Genomic DNA, 18,867 nt, shown 5'->3' on the forward strand with positions numbered 1-18,867 from the left:
ATAGTAAGCACTGAGCAGCTTCAGCTGTGTACAGAATGATGGCAGATCTAATGGGAGAGAGCTTACATAACAGGAGAACACTGTACATGTAAGCAAGCAGGATGGCAGAGAGGGGGTTAATCATTTATTTGCAGGCAGCATGGCAATCAAACAAAAGAAACGTTGAGCAGTGAAGCGGCGGCTAACGAGTTAAGGACTTAGTGTTTTGTAAGAGGAGTGAATATGCTGTGTCATTTGACAGGTGGGAGGAGAGAGATGCATGCTACCCACCCCAGGGAGGGGACCATTCAACACAGGAACATCATGGCTGGGAGATCACAGAACTGACACTTTCTTCCATGCCTGGGGTCAGACTGGAGCTGTATGAAGATGGGATGCCCACACTACCCAAGCCACCTCTAGCAATGTGAGAAGTGTACAAATAATGCTCTGTGTTATATAACTGAATGGGAGGCTGCACTCTTCCCCTCCTAGCAACTCCTTCATATTGTTAGTACATTTAATGACCTTACTAATAACATGAAGCAGTCCTGGTGATCAGATCTTTTTACCCCTAGTCCAAGGGAAGGTACCCTGTAACTACCCCTCCTACACCAATTCAACCATGCTTGATTATGACCAAGCCATCGCTTTCCTGGGAGAATGGGGGCCCTACCAGCTTATTGTCTTCTTCCTGCTTAGTGCCAGCACCGTTCCCAACGGCTTCAATGGCATGTCTGTGATGTTCCTGGCAGCCACCCCTGAGCACCGGTGCCGAGTACCAGACAACGCCAACCTGAGCCTGGCTTGGAGGAATGTCAGCATCCCCTGGGAGGAGAAGGATGGGGCTCTGGTACAGAGCAGGTGCTGGAGATACAAGCTGGACACCCTGAGGAACTATTCTGATGTGGGGCTTCTTCCTGGACTACATATCAATGTCAGTGACTTAGAGAAGGAGAAGTGTCTGGATGGATGGGAGTATGACAAGGACATCTATCACTCCACTGTCATCACTGAGGTGAGTGTGTCCATCAACATTTTCTGAGCTTCACTGTGTCCAATACTAGGTGTGTAGTATAAAAAGTGTAACCATTGTAAACAAGGTGTTATGCCATGTACACACGTCTGGACTTTCCGGCAGAAAAGGTCGGGCGGAATCATTTCATCGGATATTCCAATCGTGTGTGGGCTCCAGCGGACTTTTTTTTTTTCAAAAATTCTGATGGACCTAGAAGTAGAACATGTTTTAAATCCTTCCGAGGTAATCAATTCCTATCGGGAAAACCATTTGTCTGTATGCTATTCCCGACGGACCAAAAACAACGCAAGGGCAGCTATTGGCTACTGGCTATTGAACTTCCTTTTCTTGTCCCGTCGTAGGTCATTGCGTTCTAAACGAACTGACTTTGGTGTGATCGTGCATTTATTCTGATGGAAAGTCCGGTTGTGTGTACGCAGCATTGCTGTCATTTTAATATAGTACCTGGTAGTTCTGCCATGAAGGTTCCTCTTCAGTCACTTCTTATGGAATGTGCTCCTGCATCGTAAGGCAGCCCATAGATGATTTGATTTTCTTTCCTTTCTACATGGATGGAAGGAAAGAAAATCCCCTAACCCCCCCCCCATCAACACTGACTATCGCCTCCTGCAATGCTATTGTGTTCTACCAGCGGGGGGCACGGGGGACCTTCCCAGCAGGCAGAATACAATTATTACTGCTACCAGGTTATAGCCACCAGCAGTAATCGTATATAAAAAATCCAGCAGACTGGTTGTACCCAAGCCAATCGACGAATTGTTTTGGGTACAATTAGTGTGCCCATACATGGATCGAATCTCGGCTAGCCCCTGTTGAACCAGATGAATTTCGATCCATGTATGGCCAGCTTAACTTTTCATGCCCCCGAATTGATACAAACAAAGCTGCGGTGCAAGCATGTATTGCACAGACATGATCCACCATTGTCTCTATCAAGGATGTCTCCTCTGAGCAATCAACTCAGCCTGCTCTGAGATGCTGGAGCATGTGCTTGTAGAGAGGAAGTGGCTGAAAGGAACTAGAGGAGATCAGCAGCACCGAGATTCAAAAAAGAATGAGACATGTGGGAAACATCCTATATATATAAAAAAACACATGTACAGTTTGGTTTCTATAGACACATATTGTAATGCTACATAATATATTGCTGATTGGTAGGCAGTTCAAGAGGGAACATGTTTATTAAACAATACACAATGCATGTACAATTATAATCAACCATTACAAATATTGTTCTTTAAATTGATTTTCAGGCTCGGTTCACACTTGTGCGATGCGGGTTCCAGTTCGGGTTCCCACAACGCACCTGAATCGCCAGCGGTTCACACTGCCCTCTGCGAACCGCTGCGGGTGTCAATACAAAGTTAATGACACCCCCCCAGATCGGTTTGCAGATCGCGGTGCGAACTGTGAAATGGTGCAGGACTCTGATCACATAGGTGTGAATACCCATGCGATCCGATTCCAGTGCGGACCAAAAAAAATGGTCCTGCACCATTTTGTTGCGAATGCGATGCAAATTCAGCCATACAAACTGCATGGCTGAATTTGCATCGCAAAGACATCGCATGTGATCTGCACAGCAATGCGTTGAGAATCACATGCAATGCCTGGTTCAGATCCTATAAGGTCCAATTTTAGGTGGAACCCAGTGAGTGAAGCTAGTAACAGCTATAGTAAATATTTGGAAATTTCCATTCCGGATCTTGAAACAGCCAGTCTTTGACATCATCACAACTTCACAGCGAGAATATTAACCTGTGAATGACCTGGGCACCCTGTACATATTAGAGTCATTTCCCTGGGTTATAGCTGTCGGAATCTTTGTTGTTATCTGTGTGCCAGAGCTACTCTGTCAGCACATACAACTGTAACAGGCGTTTCAGCTTTAGTGCTTGTGAAAATGAAAGCAAAATTAATCCATTTTAGCGAACGTAAAGCCCCACTGTAATCACTCTCTGTCTGTACCTGTTTTTATCAATTCAACCTGGAAGAGGCCAGCACTTATGTTTAGAAAGGTTTACAGGTGCTTTTTTTTTTTTTTTTTTAAGACCTCATGCACACTGGACGTTATAATAACGTTACAAGAACGCCAGTAGCTTAGCAGTGAGTTTTTCAACGTCTTTCAGCGATTTTGCAATAGCGTTTTTCAGCGTTTTTTTAGTGTTAGCAAGCTCTTTTTTTATTTTTTAATGAGATGAAAAAACATTAAAAAAAACACTGGTGAGCCGCATTTTTGAGTGTTTATCAACGTTTTTAGGCGTTTTTTGACGTTAGACCGTTTTTACAGCTGAAAAACTCCTCTCAGAACCCGCTAGTTTTTGGGGTTTTTTTACAGCCAAAAAACACCCAGCCAAAAACAGTTTATGGACACATAGGATAACATGCTGGAGAGTTTATTGATTGTAGAAAAAACCGTCTGAAGCCAAAAACAGCTGCTGTAAAAACGGACAAAAACATCCAGTGTGCGTGAGGCCTTAAGCTGAATTGTAATCACTTGCTAATAAAATTATTAAACAAAACCTTTCTGTTTTCATTTCATACTGAATTTTACACCCAGAAATGTCATCACTTGGTCTCTGTGCTTCTCTTTGCAATGCAAGAGATCATGGCTGGTAAGAGGGGCTTGAAGAGTGTTTTATATAGCAAGGTGGATAAAAATTAATGATTTAAAAAAAAAATAAAACTGATTTTTTTTTGTATTATTTAAATCAGATTTTTTTTTTTATTTAAATCAAATTTATTTTAATAAAATGCTTTTGGAGTAAAAATCTATTTAAGATAGTTTTCTGTTACAGATACAATAATAGTTAGTTTAGTTTATTAAGCATGAAATGGAGCTTAGTTATGTAGCATGAGCTGCAGAGCTGGAGGTGTGCGTCTGTGTAAATCCAGGAAGTGAACAGGCAGCAGCTTCAGCTGCCCACAGTTAAAATGGCTGCAGCCAGACTTAGTTGCGGGAGATTTCTGCAGCATATTTGGCAAGTACAGAATCGCGGTATATATAATAATATGCAAAATGGTTGGAGGGAAGCTTCAGAATGGCAAAGATGTTTTTATTACAAATTATGTGAGCAGACTGCAGTACCTCTTTAAACTGTGTACGAGGGCAAACAAAGAAAATCAGTATACAGTTCATATTATAGTGAATCTTGTCAGTAAAATGTTGCAAGCTGTTATAATATTAAAAGGCAACAATAAACATAAATAAAATAGAGTGTGCAACGTGGCTGGGCAGGTCTTTTGAGCATGGCGGGTTGCATACAAGGCTCTGTTCACACTTAGTCGTTTTTGGGCGTCTTTCTGCTGTAAGCCCCTGCTCTAAAAATGCCTAGCAAGACAAATCCCATTCATTTCAATAGCTCCTGTTCACATCTGAGTGTTTTGTCATCTGAAGCAAAACACCAGAAGCTCAAAAGTACAGAAGCTTTTTTTTTTTTTTTTTTTTTTTGGCAGATTACAGGCATTTTCTGCTTTTTTGCATTGGTGACCTTTTGACCTCTACAAAATCGCGGAAAAAAAGGCAGCAAAATCGTGTCAAAAATCGTGGCAAAAACCGCACAACTTTCTGCCTGAAAACAAAACGCCTAGGTGTGAAAACAGAGCTTGACCCTGGGTTCACAATAGTGCGATGAGTGAACCAGTGCAATTCAAGGGCTGGTTCCCGCATCGCTCTTCTCTCACAGGCAGTTCACACTGCCTTGTGCGAACCACTGCGGATGTCATTAACAAAGTTAATGACACCCCAGTTTAGTTCACAGATCGCCGTGCGAACTGTGAACTTGCACAGGAATCGGATCGCATAGGTGAGAACACCCATGTGATCCGATTCTAGTGCGGGGAAAAACAAGTCCCTGCAATATTTTCTGTGCAAATCCAACGTGAGTTCAGCCATACAACTGTATGGCTGAACTCGCATTGCTCAGAGATCACATGTAATCGGCATCTGCAGTGTGGGTGTGAATCACATGCAATCCCTGAGATCACGCTATTGTCAACTCAGGCTTAAAGTGATATTAAAGTCTTGTTTTGTTTTGTGTTTTGTATATAACAAACATGTTATACTTGCCTGCTCTGTGTAATGGTTTTGCCTGGAGCCTCCTCTTCTCGGGTCCCTCTTCAGCGCTCCAGGCCCCTCCCTCCTGTTCAGTGCCCCCACAGCAAGCAGCTTGCTATAGGGGCACCTGAGCCGAGCCACAGCTCTCTGTGCCTATTCAGACACGGAGTCGCGGCCTGCTTCTGCCCCCTCTCTCTCCTCATTGGCTCACTGACTTTGACTGACAGAAGCAGGAGCCAATAGCACTTCGCTGCTGTCATGGCCAATGAGGAGGGAGCCGAGTCGTTCATGCAACATCGCTGGATCAAGATGGACTCAGGTAAGTGTTAGGGGAGGCTGAGGGGGCTGCTGCACACAGAAGGTTTTTTTTTTCTTAATGCATAGAATTCATTAAGATAAAAAAACTTCTGTCGTTACAACCACTTTAACAGTCCCTGATTTTGCAGGACTGCCCAGGACTTTGATATGAATTCCTCCATGCTGCAGATCCCAGCACCGTCCATTCCACTGTCCAGCATTATGATGTTGCACAGCGGTGTGGGGCAGGGGAAATGACATCAATTTCTTAGCACCAGTCATCCATTTAGTAATTGTACTCTATCATTCTAAGTTGTATTCATTAGGCTACTTTCACACTGGGGCGGGGGGCGTTAGAGTAGTAAAGCGGCGCTGGTTTTAGCAGCTCTTTACCGCTGTTATAGCGGCGCTTTTCGGGCCACTAGCGGGGCGCTTTTAACCCCAGCTAGCGGCCGAGGAAAGGGTTAAAAGCGCCCAAAAAGCAGCGCTGTCCATTGATTTCAATGGCAGGGGTGGTTTAGCAGCGGTGTATATACCGCTTCCGCACCGCCCCAAAGATGCTGCTTGCAGGACTTTTTTCCCGTCCTGCAAGCGCACCGCTCCAGTGTGAAAGCACTCTGGCTTTCACACTGGGGCTGCAGAAGAGGCAGTTTACAGGCACTTTTCAGGCGCAATTTTTAGCCCAAAAACGACTGTAAAACGCCTCAGTGTGAAAGTAGCCTTAAACAGTTCTGGAATTATCAGGATCTGATAATGTCATGTGGCAGTGTCAGCTCTTTCTAATGCTGGCTGCAGTTCCAGAACTTCTGAATGAATACAATTAGAATGACAGAGTACAATTACTAAACAGCTGACTGACTGACTGCTGATTAAAGCGGATCTTCAGTCACTTTTTCATCTTTCCATCTATTAAATCTTCTGCCCTTGTTGTTTTAACTTTGGATAGTAAAACATTTTTTTTCTGCCAGTAAATACCTTATACAGCCCACTTCGTGTTTCTTGCATGGTAAAAAGCCTAGGCTTATGACATCATGCACAGCTCTCTCTCACTCTTGTGAGAGTTTGCCATGAAGGGAGGGGGAATGAGTCATAAGAGGGCTAATGAGAGCTGCAGAGCTGGAGGTGTGCCTCTGTTTGTGTAAATCCAGGAAGTGAACAGGCAGCAGCTTCAGCTGCCCACAGTTAAAATGGCTGCAGCCAGACTTAGTGGAGGGAAATTTCTGCAGCATATTCGGCAAGTACAGAATCACAGTATATATAAAATAATATGTAAAGTGTTTGGACGGAAGCTTCAGAATGGCAAAGATATTTTTATTACAAATTATGTGAGAAGGCTACAGTTCCTCTACAACTGATTCATGGACATGGGGGCAGACTGAACACAGAACCCTGTGAGTCCGGTGAGATGGGGGAGAACTGGGGGAGGAGTAGGCACAGAAAGCAGGGACAGAGAGGGGTAAGGGAGCACAACTTTACACACTTCAAATCATCATTTATTATTGGCAAGTGTTCCTCAGTCCCTGACATTATCTGTGGGTACACATGTGGCAGGATATACACTGTACTCTGTCACTCTGGATCTCTGTGTACACTCTGTGCAGGATTCATAGATTCTCATTCATAGTATAGTATTTAGGCCCCATTCACACTTGTGCATCTTAAAAATCGTGCAATATCCACTTTGACTTTACCGTGCTGGCATTCTTTTTTTTTTCACATTCTGCTGACAGCTGAATGTGAAAAAAAAGAATGCCAGCAATAAAAAACATTTTATATTAAATTAAATTACATTCGGTATAGATTTTAAAGGGGGAACCCCACGCCAATTTTTTTTTTGAAAAAACAGCGTGGGGTCCCTCCCAAAATCCATACCAGACCCTTATCTGAGCATAAATAATAAAAGTGCAGCGCTGAGAATATCAAGCATAACTTAATATGTATGTGAGAAGTTAAATACGCCTGTGATATTGTGAGTGTAATGGCAAACAAGATAAAGAACCGGCAGTGTATGCTGGGTATAATCAAAAAAATGTCTATAGTGAAATAAGAGGCAACAAAGGACGAAAGTCCGTGAAGTGTAGGATAAGTGGTAGTCTTCTCCAGAAGGGGGCACCATATACCCTGTGAGGTAGGTTGACACTCAAATGGAAAGGTGACCACAGATACCAAGGCACACAGATCTTCAGTGGAAAAAGTTGGATACCCTTACCAGATCCGTAGGACACACCTGCCATATAGCAGTGCGTCTATTAGGCATAAAGGGATAATCTCCCGGGATGTCCAACCGAATGATGTCCAGTAGATCAAGGTCACCGGTGAGGAGTAGTAGTCATAGGCAGAAGTTGAACCGCTGTCACACACAATCTTGTCTTGCTGTTATGAGAGATGAAGTGTGATCACTTCATCTCTCATAACAGCAAGACAAGAGTGTGTGTGACAGCGGTTCAACTTCTGCCTATGACTACTACTCCTCACCGGTGACCGTGGTCTCAGTCAAAAAAGGGTATTTTTCATATCCCCATTGTAACCTACTAGGCAGTTTGGCCAATTTCTGTGGGTTGGTGTTTAGCATCCAAGCCGCCACTCGTTGGTCTCAGTTAAAAAGAGCTCTCTGGACTACATTGAAAACTGCTTATAAAAGAAACAGCAAATAGATGTATATGTAAACTTAAAAGATCTTTATGTTAAAAAAATTAAAAGATAGAAAGCATATAAATTCTGTAGGAGACAGGCCCGTTTATTAAGGGTGCGCGGGTTCTGTAGCCCCTATCCATGCATCCAGCCCCCATGCAGGACACCGGATGCATGGATTTCAATGGGGGGGGGGTTAAGCACCTGATTAGAACCAGTGGCTCTAATAGGCTTCAAAATAAAATGGGCTTAGGGCATAGAGCACTGCGCTACAAGCCCACCCAGGTGTGTTACAATAGCGAATGAATATTTGCTATTGTAACACTGATCCTCCTCCCGGCCAATCAGGCAGCGGATCAGAGGACCCGTTTCTCGATTGGCCGAAAGGAGAAGCGTTCTGATTGGCTGCCAAGGAGGAGAGAGGAGACCGAAGCTGCCTTGCTGCCCGCAGGGTAAGAGGAAGCCGTCTGTAATGCTTGCCGCCTGTGATGCCCGCCGCCCAAGATGCCCACAACCTAAGTGAAGCGCTGCCCATCATAGATGGGGTGAGTGCTCCAGACCCTGACCACGAGCCTCCACAGTTAGGGGAGCAGAAGGTAGAAAGATGTGCCAATAGTACTCATCTGCTAATCTTTTTTCACCAGTCCCTATAATAAGGGGGTATGAGATAGATGGCCATTATCTATAGAGAGACCTCCCTCTCTCAAACAATTTGACCAATTACCGTGGTATAGTGTCATGCATCCAAGTCACTTGTTGGTCTCAGTCAAAAAAACCTGTCATAACTACATAGAAAACTGCTGATTCATCATCCTAGTAAACCATGTGCCCATGTGACACCCCAAAATAAAGTGCAAAAAGATGCAAAAATAACTCAAATCTACATGCTTTGCTCACCAAACGAGCTAAGTCAGGAGTACCAAATAGTGCACCAAATCAAAATAATGAGACAAACCAACATATAAAGTTCATGATGGTGAAAGGAAAATGGCATCCAATTGTTTGGTCACCCTTTTTTCTTATAACATCATGGGCAAAATGGCCTGCAATTCGTCCATGTGCAGTGACAACGTGATCCGCATGACGTCATAACGGAATAGCGCATTGGCGTTCGCATGTGTATATAAGAAAAATTGCTATTTTATCTACTAGCCACAGCGCCATTTATCAGACTGAAAAGTGTTAGGCAATATTGTCCTACATGTCAAGTGAAAATCAGTTATTCCTCATGCCATCTTGTGGATAAAGGATAAAAAAAACACTCATCATTGGGTAGAAGGGCCAAACACCCCCAACAGCCTGATGTTCTCCGGGCCTGGGAATATTAGTCCGTTTAATCCCATGTACACTCCAATAAAATATTACATTTTAAATTTTTTGTAGCCAGTTAAAGTAATATATATCAATAAGGACCCTCATGTTCTGAGAGGATTTCCTTTTTGTACATATCTCTTGCTCATATGTACAAATTAGGTACCCATAGAATAAACTTTTAATGGTGCCTCCTCTCCACACTCAATTTGCTCACAATTCTTCCCTTATTTAAGTATGGGACATCAGACTGGTTTTCCCAAAGTTACATCAACACACAAAAGGTAAGTTGAGACAATGAGGGGCCCTCGATCCCAGATGGAAAATCCATTTGGCCTCCATTTTAAGGAGGCTCTTGTTTAGATCCTCCTTCCTTGGGCCCAGACTTATCTGCTGGACAGCCCAAAAGGATAAACATTCTGGTTTGCTCCTGTGTATCAAACACACATGTCTGGGAACCAGTCTGTTCGTTTTGAGAACTCCGTAATTTATATATTCCAAAACACATTGTCTTCATTGATGAATTGTTTTCCTGATGTATAAAAGTGGGCATGGACATTTGGCCACATATACAGTTGTGCTCACAAGTTTACATACCCTGGCAGAATTTATGATTTCTTGGCCAAAAACTTTTCTTTCACTCATGGTTAGTGTTTGGCTGAAGCCATTTATTATTCATCAACTGTGTTTACTCTTTTTAAATCATAATGGTAACAGAAACTACCCAAATGACCCTGATCAAAAGTTTACATGCCCTGGTGATTTTGGCCTGATAACATGCACACAAGTTGACACAGAGGGGTTTGAATGGCTATTAAAGGTAACTATCCTCACCTGTGATCTGGTTGCTTGTAATTAGTGTGTGTGTATAAAAGGTCAACAAATTTATGGACTCCTGACAGACCCTTGCATCTTTCATCTAGTGCTGTGCTGAAGTTTCTGGATTTTGAGTCATGGGGAAGCAAAAGAATATCAAAGGATATGGATATGCGGGAAAAGGTAGTTGAACTGTATAAAACAGGAAAGGGGTATAAAAAGATATCCAAGGAATTGAGAATGCCAATCAGCAGTGTTCAAACTCTAATCAAGAAGTGAAAATGAGGGGTTCTGTTGAAACCAAACCATGGTCAGGTAGAACAACTAAAATTTCAGCCACAATTGCCAGGAAAATTATTTGGGATGCAAAGAAAAACCCACAAATAACTTCAGGTGAAATACAGGACTCTCGCAAAACATGTGGTGTGGCTGTTTCAAGATGCACAATAAGGAGGCACTCGAAGAAAGATGGGCTGCGTGGTCAAGGCGGCAGAAGAAAGCCATTACTATGCAAATGCCACAAAGTATCCCGCGTACAATACGCCAAACAGCACAGAGACAAGCCTCAAATCTTCTGGCACAGTCATTTGGAGCGATGAGACCAAAATTTAGCTTTTTTGGCCACAACCATAAACTCTTCATTTGGAGAGGAGTCAACAAGGCCTATGATGAAAGGTACACCATTCCTACTGTGAAACACAGAGGGGGATCGCTGATGTTTTGGGGATGTGAGAGCTACAAAGGCACAGGAAATTTGCTCAAAATTGATGGCAAGATGAATGCAGTAAGTTATTAATAAATACTAGAGGAACATTTGCATTCATCAGCCAGGAAGCTGCGCATGGGACATTCCAACATGACAATGATTCAAAACACAAGGCCAAGTCAACCTGTCATTGGCTACAGCAGAATAAAGTAAAGGTTCTGGAGTGGCCATATCATTGAGCCACTTTGGGGAGATCTCAAACATGCAGTTCGAGCAAGACAGCCCAAGAATTTACAGGAACTGGAGGCTTTTTGCCAAGAGAAATGGGCAGCTTTACCATCTGAGAAGACAAAGAGCCTCATCCACAAATACCACAAAATACTTCAAGCTGTCATTGATGTTAAAGGGGGCAATACACAGTATTAAGAACTGGGGTATGTAAACTTTTGATCAGGGTCATTTGGGTAGTCTCTGTTGTCATTATGATTTAGTGAACACAGTTAACTAATACTAAATGGCTTCAGCCAAACACTAACCATGAGTGAAAAAAAAATTTTGTGTTATGATTCATATTCTCTTAAAAATGGCCAAGAAATCATAAATTCTGCCAGGGTATGTAAACTTATGAGCACAACTGTATAACATGTTCCGTACTAAAGTCTAGGAAGGAGTCAATGGTAATGATTTCTCCATTTTTTTTTTTTTTAGGGTTGACAAAATTCTTAATAGTGAGAATAAATGTGCAGGCTTTACAATGGCCACATTTGTGGCTTCCAAATGGTCTTTCTGCTAGCCAAGTCAATGCTCGTGTATGTGTATTCATTTTGTCCAGATGACCATGTACCACCATATCTCAGGCAATCCTTCCTTTTCGATATGTAATTGAAGGTGAATGTGGCAGTAGACTAGATAGATCTTTGTCATCTAACAGAACATGCCAATATCTTTTTACTACCGTGTTTCCCCGAAAATAAGACCTACCCCGAAAATAAGACCCATTGTGATTTTCGGGGAAGGCTGCAATCAAAGCCTTACCCCGAAAATAAGCCCTAGTTTAAATTGGTTGTAAAATGATAGATTCCACTCTCCAGCAGTAGTATGTAGTGTGGGGGGGTGTGTTTCTGTAATACCGCTCTGCGCTCAGCTGATCTCTTCTCCTGGCTGTCAGCGGGGGATCTCAGCCCCCCTTCCTGCAGTGTTCAGAGCGGGGAAGACAGCTTGGGGCAGGCCATTGAAGCGCCAAAAGGCACGCAGCTGATCTCCGCATCCCCCGGGTGTCAGTGGGGGATCTCGCCCCCCTCCCTCTGCAGGTGCTCAGCTGATCTCTCCTCATCGTCCGGGTGTCAGTTGGGGATCTCACCCCCCCCTCCCTCTGCCGGCTCTGAGCGATGATATAAGTTATTTGCACAATTATATTGCAGCGGCACACACTTTTTACATTGTATAGTCCTGTAATAGAGAGGGTTCTATGATTTTACAACCACTTTTACTATGTTCATACTGGGGATTCCTGCATGACAAGCCCTACCCCGTTTTTGGTTTCCAGAATTAATATAAGATTCGGTCTTATTTTCGGGGAAACTTGATATGTTGAATATTTGTTTCGATTGTCTACAACATGTGCCAATTATCCTTGTACTACTCACTTCCTCAGTGTTGCTTTGTCTAGGGGTCAATACGGTTTCTCATGGGATCTTCTCTACTTTATCTAGAGATTGTTTTAAATCTCCCAGTTTGTATCCCCTTCTAGTAAATTGCTCGAATAGATGACTACTCTCTTCCTCTGTGGAGCAATTTCTCATTGCTCTCATTAGCTGTCCTGTTGGAATTCCTTTTTTCAATTGGACTGGGTGATGACTCTTCCAATGTAATAAACCGTTGGTTGAAGTGTTGAAGTGGGCTTACAATATATTTTGGTCCCTAACATGCCATCCTTCTCCCTTGTGATCCAAAGGTCCAAAAATGTTATACTATCCCTTTCAATTTCGCAGGTGAAGAACATTCCAATAGTAATGGTGTTAAGGACCTTAACAAAGTCACAAAATTGTTCCTTTTGTCCCTGCCATAGTATGAAAAAATCATCAATGAACCTTGCCCATAGTAGTATTTTTGAAGTGAATGTTTCCACCAGCCAAGGAAAAGGTTGGCATAAGTCAGGGCACACGCAGTGTCCATCGCTGTGCCTCTGGCTTGCTAATCTAATGCCGCGTACACCCGAGCGGACTTTATGGCAGACTTTGTCCGGTGGACCTTTCGACGAACTTTACGACGGACTTTCCGAATGAACGGACTTGCCTACACACGATCAACCAAAGTCCAACGGATTTGTACGTGATGACGTACGACCGGACTCAAACAAGGAAGTTCATAGCCAGTAGCCAATAGCTGCCCTAGCGTCGGTTTTTGTTGGACTAGCATACAGACGAGCGGACTTTTCGACCGGACTCGAGTCCGTCGGAAAGATTTGAAACATGTTTCATTTCTAGGTCCGTCAAACTTTTGGGGTAAAAAAGTCCGCTGGAGCCCACGCACGATCGAATTGTCCGACGGACTCCGGTCCGCTGGACCAAGTATGCCGTAAAGTCCGGTCGTGTGTAAGCGGCATTACTGTCAAATAGGAAGAAATTATGTTACAAAATGAAACCCAGCAATTGTAAAATGAACTCAAAGTGTGGTTGGAACACAGTCCCACGAGAATTTAAAACATACTTGCAGGCTTTCACACATAACTTATGTTCAATATTGCAGTAGAGTGCCTCTATATCCAGACTGGCCAATCACATGTCATCTGTTAAAACCACCCCTTCCAATTTCCTGATAAAGTCATTGGTATCTTCAATATTGGAAGATAATCTGTAAATGTTTATGTATCTTGGGCATAGTTCATAATATAAGCAAATTCCTCTCCTAAGACAAGATCTTCTTCCTTAACCCATCTGTTACAATGTGTTTTACATAGTTACATAGTAGCTGAGGTTGAAAAAAGACACAAGTCCATCAAGTCCAACCTATGTGTGTGATTATATGTCAGTATTACATTGTATATCCCTGTATGTTGCGGCCGTTCAGGTGATTATCTAATAGTTTCTTGAAACTATCAATGCCCCCCGCTGAGACCACCGCATGTGGAAGGGAATTTCACATCCTTGCCGCTCCTACAGTAAAGAACCCTCTACGTAGTTTAAGGTTAAAACCTCTTTTCTTCTAATTTTAATGAGTGGCCATGAGTCTTGTTAAACTCCTTTTTGCAAAAAAGTTTTATCCCTATTGCGGGGTCACCAGTATGGTATTTGTATATTGAAATTATATCTCCTCTCAAGCGTCTCTTCTCCAGAGAGAATAAGTTCAGTGCTTTCCTCATAACTAATATCCTCCAGACAGTTTATTAGCTTTGTTGCCCTTCTTTGTACTCGCTCCATTTCCAGTACATCCTTCCTAAGGACTGGTGCCCAGAACTGGACAGCATACTCTAGGTGCGGCCAGACCAGAGTCTTGTAGAGCGGGAGAATTATCGTTTTATCTCTGGATTTGATTCCCTTTTTAATGCATGCCAATATTCTGTTTGCTTTGTTAGCAGCAGTTTGGCATTGCATGCCATTGCTGAGCCCATCATCTACTAGGACCACCAGGTCCTTTTCCATCCTAGATTCCCCCCAGTGTATAGATTGCATTCATATTTTTGCCACCCAAATGCATTATTTTACATTTTTCTACATTGAACCTCATTTGCCATGTAGTTGCCCACCCCATTATTTTGTTTAGATCTTTTTGTAAGGTTTCCACATCCTGCGGAGAAGCTATTGCCCTGCTTAGCTTAGTCTCGTCCGCAAATACAGAGATTGAACTGTTTACCCCATCCTCCAGGTCGTTTATGAACAAATTAAATAGGATTGGTCCCAGCACAGAACCCTGGAGGACCCCACTACCCACGCCTGACCATTCCGAGTATTCCCCATTTGTCACCACCCTCTGAACTCGCCCTTGTAGCCAGTTTTCAATCCATGTACTCACCCTATGGTCCATGCCAACGGACCTTATTTTGTACAGTGAACGTTTATGAGGAACTGTGTCAAATGCTTTTGCAAAATCCAGATACACCACGTCTACGGGCCTTCCTTTATCTAGATGGCAACTCACCTCCTCATAGAAGGTTAATAGATTGATTTGGCAAGAACGATTCTTCATGAATCCATGCTGATTACTGCTAATGGTACCATTCTCATTACTAAAATCTTGTATCTAGTCCCTTATCATCCCCTCCAAGAGTTTACATTTACTATTGATGTTAGGCTAACTGGTCTGTAATTCCCAGGGATGTATTTTGGGCCCTTTTTAAATATTGGTGCTATATTGGCTTTTCTCCAATCAGCTGGTACCATTTCAATCAGGAGACTGTCAGTAAAAATTAGGTACAATGGTCTGGAAATTACTTGACTGAGTTCCCTAAGTACCCTCGGGTGCAAGCCATCTGGTCCCGGTGATTTATTAATGTTAAGTTTCCCAAGTCTAATTTTAATTCTGTCCTCTGTTAACCATGGAGGTGCCTCCTGTGATGTGTCATGAGAATAAACACTGCATTTTTAGTTACTGAAGTCCCCCGATGCCCTCGTGAAGACTGAGGAGAAGAATAAATTAAATACCTTCGCCATCTCCCCATCCTTTGTAACCAGATGTCCTTTCTCATTCTTTATGGGGCCAATATGGTCTGTCCTCCCTTTTTTACTTTTTACATACTTAAAGAATTTCTTGGGATTTTTTTTTGCTCTCCTCCGCTATGTGTCTTTCATGTTCTATCTTAGCCGTCCTTATTGCACTCTTACATTTCTTGTTGCATTCTTTATAAAGTTTGAATGCTGATGATGATCCCTCACCCTTGTATTTTTTGAAGGCCTTCTCCTTTGCTTTTATATGCATTTTTACATTGGAGTTAAGCCATCCAAGACTTTTGTTCGCTCTTTTAAATTTATTACCCAATGGGATGCATTGGCTAATGCCCTTATTTAATATGCTCTTAAAGCAAACCCATCTCTCCTCTGTGTTCTATGTTCCTAAGATTTTATCCCAATTTATGCCTTCAAGCAAGGTTCATAGTTTAGGGAAGTTGGCTCTTTTGAAATTCAGTGTCTTTGTATTCCCCTTATGTTTCCTATTTGTGTGATTTATACTGAAGCCAATTGACCTGTGATCCCTGTTAACTAAATTGCCCTGTATTTCCACATCCATGATCAGGTCTGTATTGTTGGTAATCAGTAGATCCAGTAAAGCTTTATTTCTAGTTGGTGCGTCTACCATCTGACCCATAAAATTGTTCTGCAAGACATTTAGGAACTGGCAAGCCTTAGATGAATGCGTGGTTCCCTCTGCCCAGTCTGGATAGTTAAAATCCCCCATTATGATAACACTTGCCATCCTTGCTGCTAAATCAAATTGTGATAGATCTGTCTCCCCTTCCTCCCTCAGGTTAGGGGGCCTATAGCATACTCCCAGTATTATTTTCCCCCTTAGCTTCAACCCTTTGGAGCTCTACCCACAAGGATTTCACCTCCTCCCTAGCTCCCTTAGTAATGTCATCTCTCACATTCACTTGTACATTATTCTTGATATATAGGCATACCCCTTCCCCTTTTTTACCCTCTCTATCCTTGCGATAAAGGGTATACCCTTGAATGTTTGCCAGCCAATCATGAGAGCTGTTGAACCAGGTCTCTGAAATTCCCACAAAATCCAAATACTCCTCGTACAACAGTATCTCTAGTTCACCCATCTTGTCCGCCAGGCTCTTGGCATTGGTGAACATGCCACGTAGTTTAGACCGGTCGCATATTATCTTCTTATTGGGTGTTCCAAGATTTCAACTAGGACTTTCTACTATACTTACCTTGGGTTTATGTGCTTTGGTCAACATACCACTAATGCCCCCAATATTACCCTCTGGAATATGTTCCACACTGACTATCTCTACCTCTGGACCCCCCCCCCCCCATCGCCTGGTTTAAAAACCCCTCTAACTTTTTGGCCATCTTCATCCCCAGCTGATCTGCACCCTCCTCATTTAGGTGCAGTCCGTCCCTTCTGTAGTACTGGTTATTGACTGAGAAGTCAGCCCAGTCCTCCATGAACCCAAACCCCTCCTTACTACACCAGCTCTTCAGCCACTTGTTTACTTCCCTAATCTCCGTCTGCCGTTCTGGTGTGGCTCAATGTATCGGTAGTATTCCTGAGAATACTACCTTGGAGGTCCTTTTCCTCAATTTAGCTCCTAAGTCCCTAAAATCATTCTTTAGGACACTCCATCTGCCTCTGACTTTGTCAATGGTGCCAGCGTGCACCATGACAGCTGGGTCTTCCCCAGCCCCTCCCAGTAATCTGTCCACCAGATCCGTGATGTGGCGAACCCGAGCGCCCGGTAGACAACATACTGTTCAGCACTTCAGGTCTTTGTTACAGATTGGCCTCTCTGTCCTTCTAAGAATTGAGTCCCCTACCACCAGAATCTGTCTTTCCTTTCCCTTCCACCCCCCACTCTCACTGGAGGAGTTCTTCCCCCGGCAGCTAGGAGAGTCCCTCAGTGCTGCAGTGCTGGTCCCTGACTGGTTTCACCAATGTCACTCAATGGAGCGTACTTATTGGGATGCTCCAGCCCTGGATTGGCCTCCCTGGCACTTCCCCCTCTACCCTTCCTGACTGTCACCCATCTACTCTTTGCTAGTGCCTGCACCTCTTTGTCTCCACCCGCCTCTGTGCTGGCCCCTGCCAGCACCTGCTGTGTACGTTCCTGGCTCTCCTTTAGTATGGAGGGACTTCTCAGTGCTGACAGTTGCTTTCCCACATTCAGAACCTGGGCTTCCAGGGAAACAATGCGCTTACATTTTGCACAGCAGTATTCACCCTCGATTGGATGATCAAGGAACGCATACATGCCACAGGAAGCTAACAACTAGCTTCCTGAAACTAATACTCAACAAGACAATACACAGGTACTCGCAGACCTACGTGCACTCGGAGACCAACGTGCACTCGCAGACCACTTGCAGAACTATGTGCACTCGCAGAACTACTTGCACTCGCAGAACTACTTGCACTCGCAGACCACTCGCAGAACTACGTGGACTCACAGAACTACGTGCACTCGCAGACCACTCGCAGAACTACGTGCGCTCGCAGACTTACGTGCACTCACAATACACAAGTACTAACGATCCACACACACTACTCAGACAACACTCAGGTACTCACACTACACAGGTACTATGACCCCTGTTATAACCTCCTGTTTTCAACTCTGTTTTTTAACTCACCACTTAGACCAGTTCCACTTGGTCTAAGTTTCCGCAGGCTCAAAGATGAGCAGGCTCACAATGAGTTCTACAGAAGGTTATATAGGCCTCAAGCACCTGTGATCAATTAACCACTCATCTTAATTAGTAGTCTGAAGGAAGAAAAGAAAAAAAAGCTGTTTAAAAGGTGTCAGAAAAAGGTGTTAAAAAGCTACAAGGAAAAGCCCCAGAAAGAACCTAAAAATGCAACCCAGCAATCACCAGCAGTCAAAAAGCAAGACTTGTTCACTCTCCACTCAAGGTCCCCACTGTTTAGCTTCCAACCAGCAGTCTGGCAGTTTTAATTTACTCAGGTACAGTATCTCACAAAGGTGAGTACACCCCTCACGTTTTTGTAAATATTTTATTATATCTTTTCATGTGACAACACTGAAGAAATGACACTTTGCTACAATGTAAAGTAGTGAGTGTACAGCTTGTAAAACAGTGTACATTTGCTGTCCCCTCAAAATAACTCTACACACAGCCATTAATGTCTAAACTGCTGGCAACAAAAGTGAGTACACCCCCAAATGAAAATGTCCAAATTGAGCCCAACTAGCCATTTTCCCTGCCCGGTGTCATGTGACTCATTAGTGTTACAAGGTCTCAGGTGTGAATGGGGAGCAGATGTGTTAAATTTGGTGTTCTCGCTCTCACTCTCTCATACTGGTCATTGGAAGTTCGACACGGCACCTCATGGCAAAGAACTCTC

At 43.3% G+C, this 18,867-nt stretch overlaps 1 protein-coding gene across 1 annotated transcript in view; it reads left to right on the top strand.

Moving 5' to 3' along the window:
* The first annotated feature begins 261 nt into the window (after positions 1–261).
* Positions 262–18,867, top strand: part of LOC141132375 (solute carrier family 22 member 4-like) — a 106,004-nt gene continuing 87,398 nt past the window's right edge. The window contains exons 1-2 of the mRNA XM_073620683.1: positions 262–406; positions 558–997. Of these exons, the coding sequence (XP_073476784.1) occupies positions 605–997 (393 nt within the window). The 5' untranslated portion in view covers positions 262–406; positions 558–604. The remainder of the gene's footprint in view (positions 407–557; positions 998–18,867) is intronic.

Source organism: Aquarana catesbeiana, linkage group LG03, assembly GCF_042186555.1.
Source record: "Aquarana catesbeiana isolate 2022-GZ linkage group LG03, ASM4218655v1, whole genome shotgun sequence".
NCBI lineage: Eukaryota > Metazoa > Chordata > Amphibia > Anura > Ranidae > Aquarana > Aquarana catesbeiana.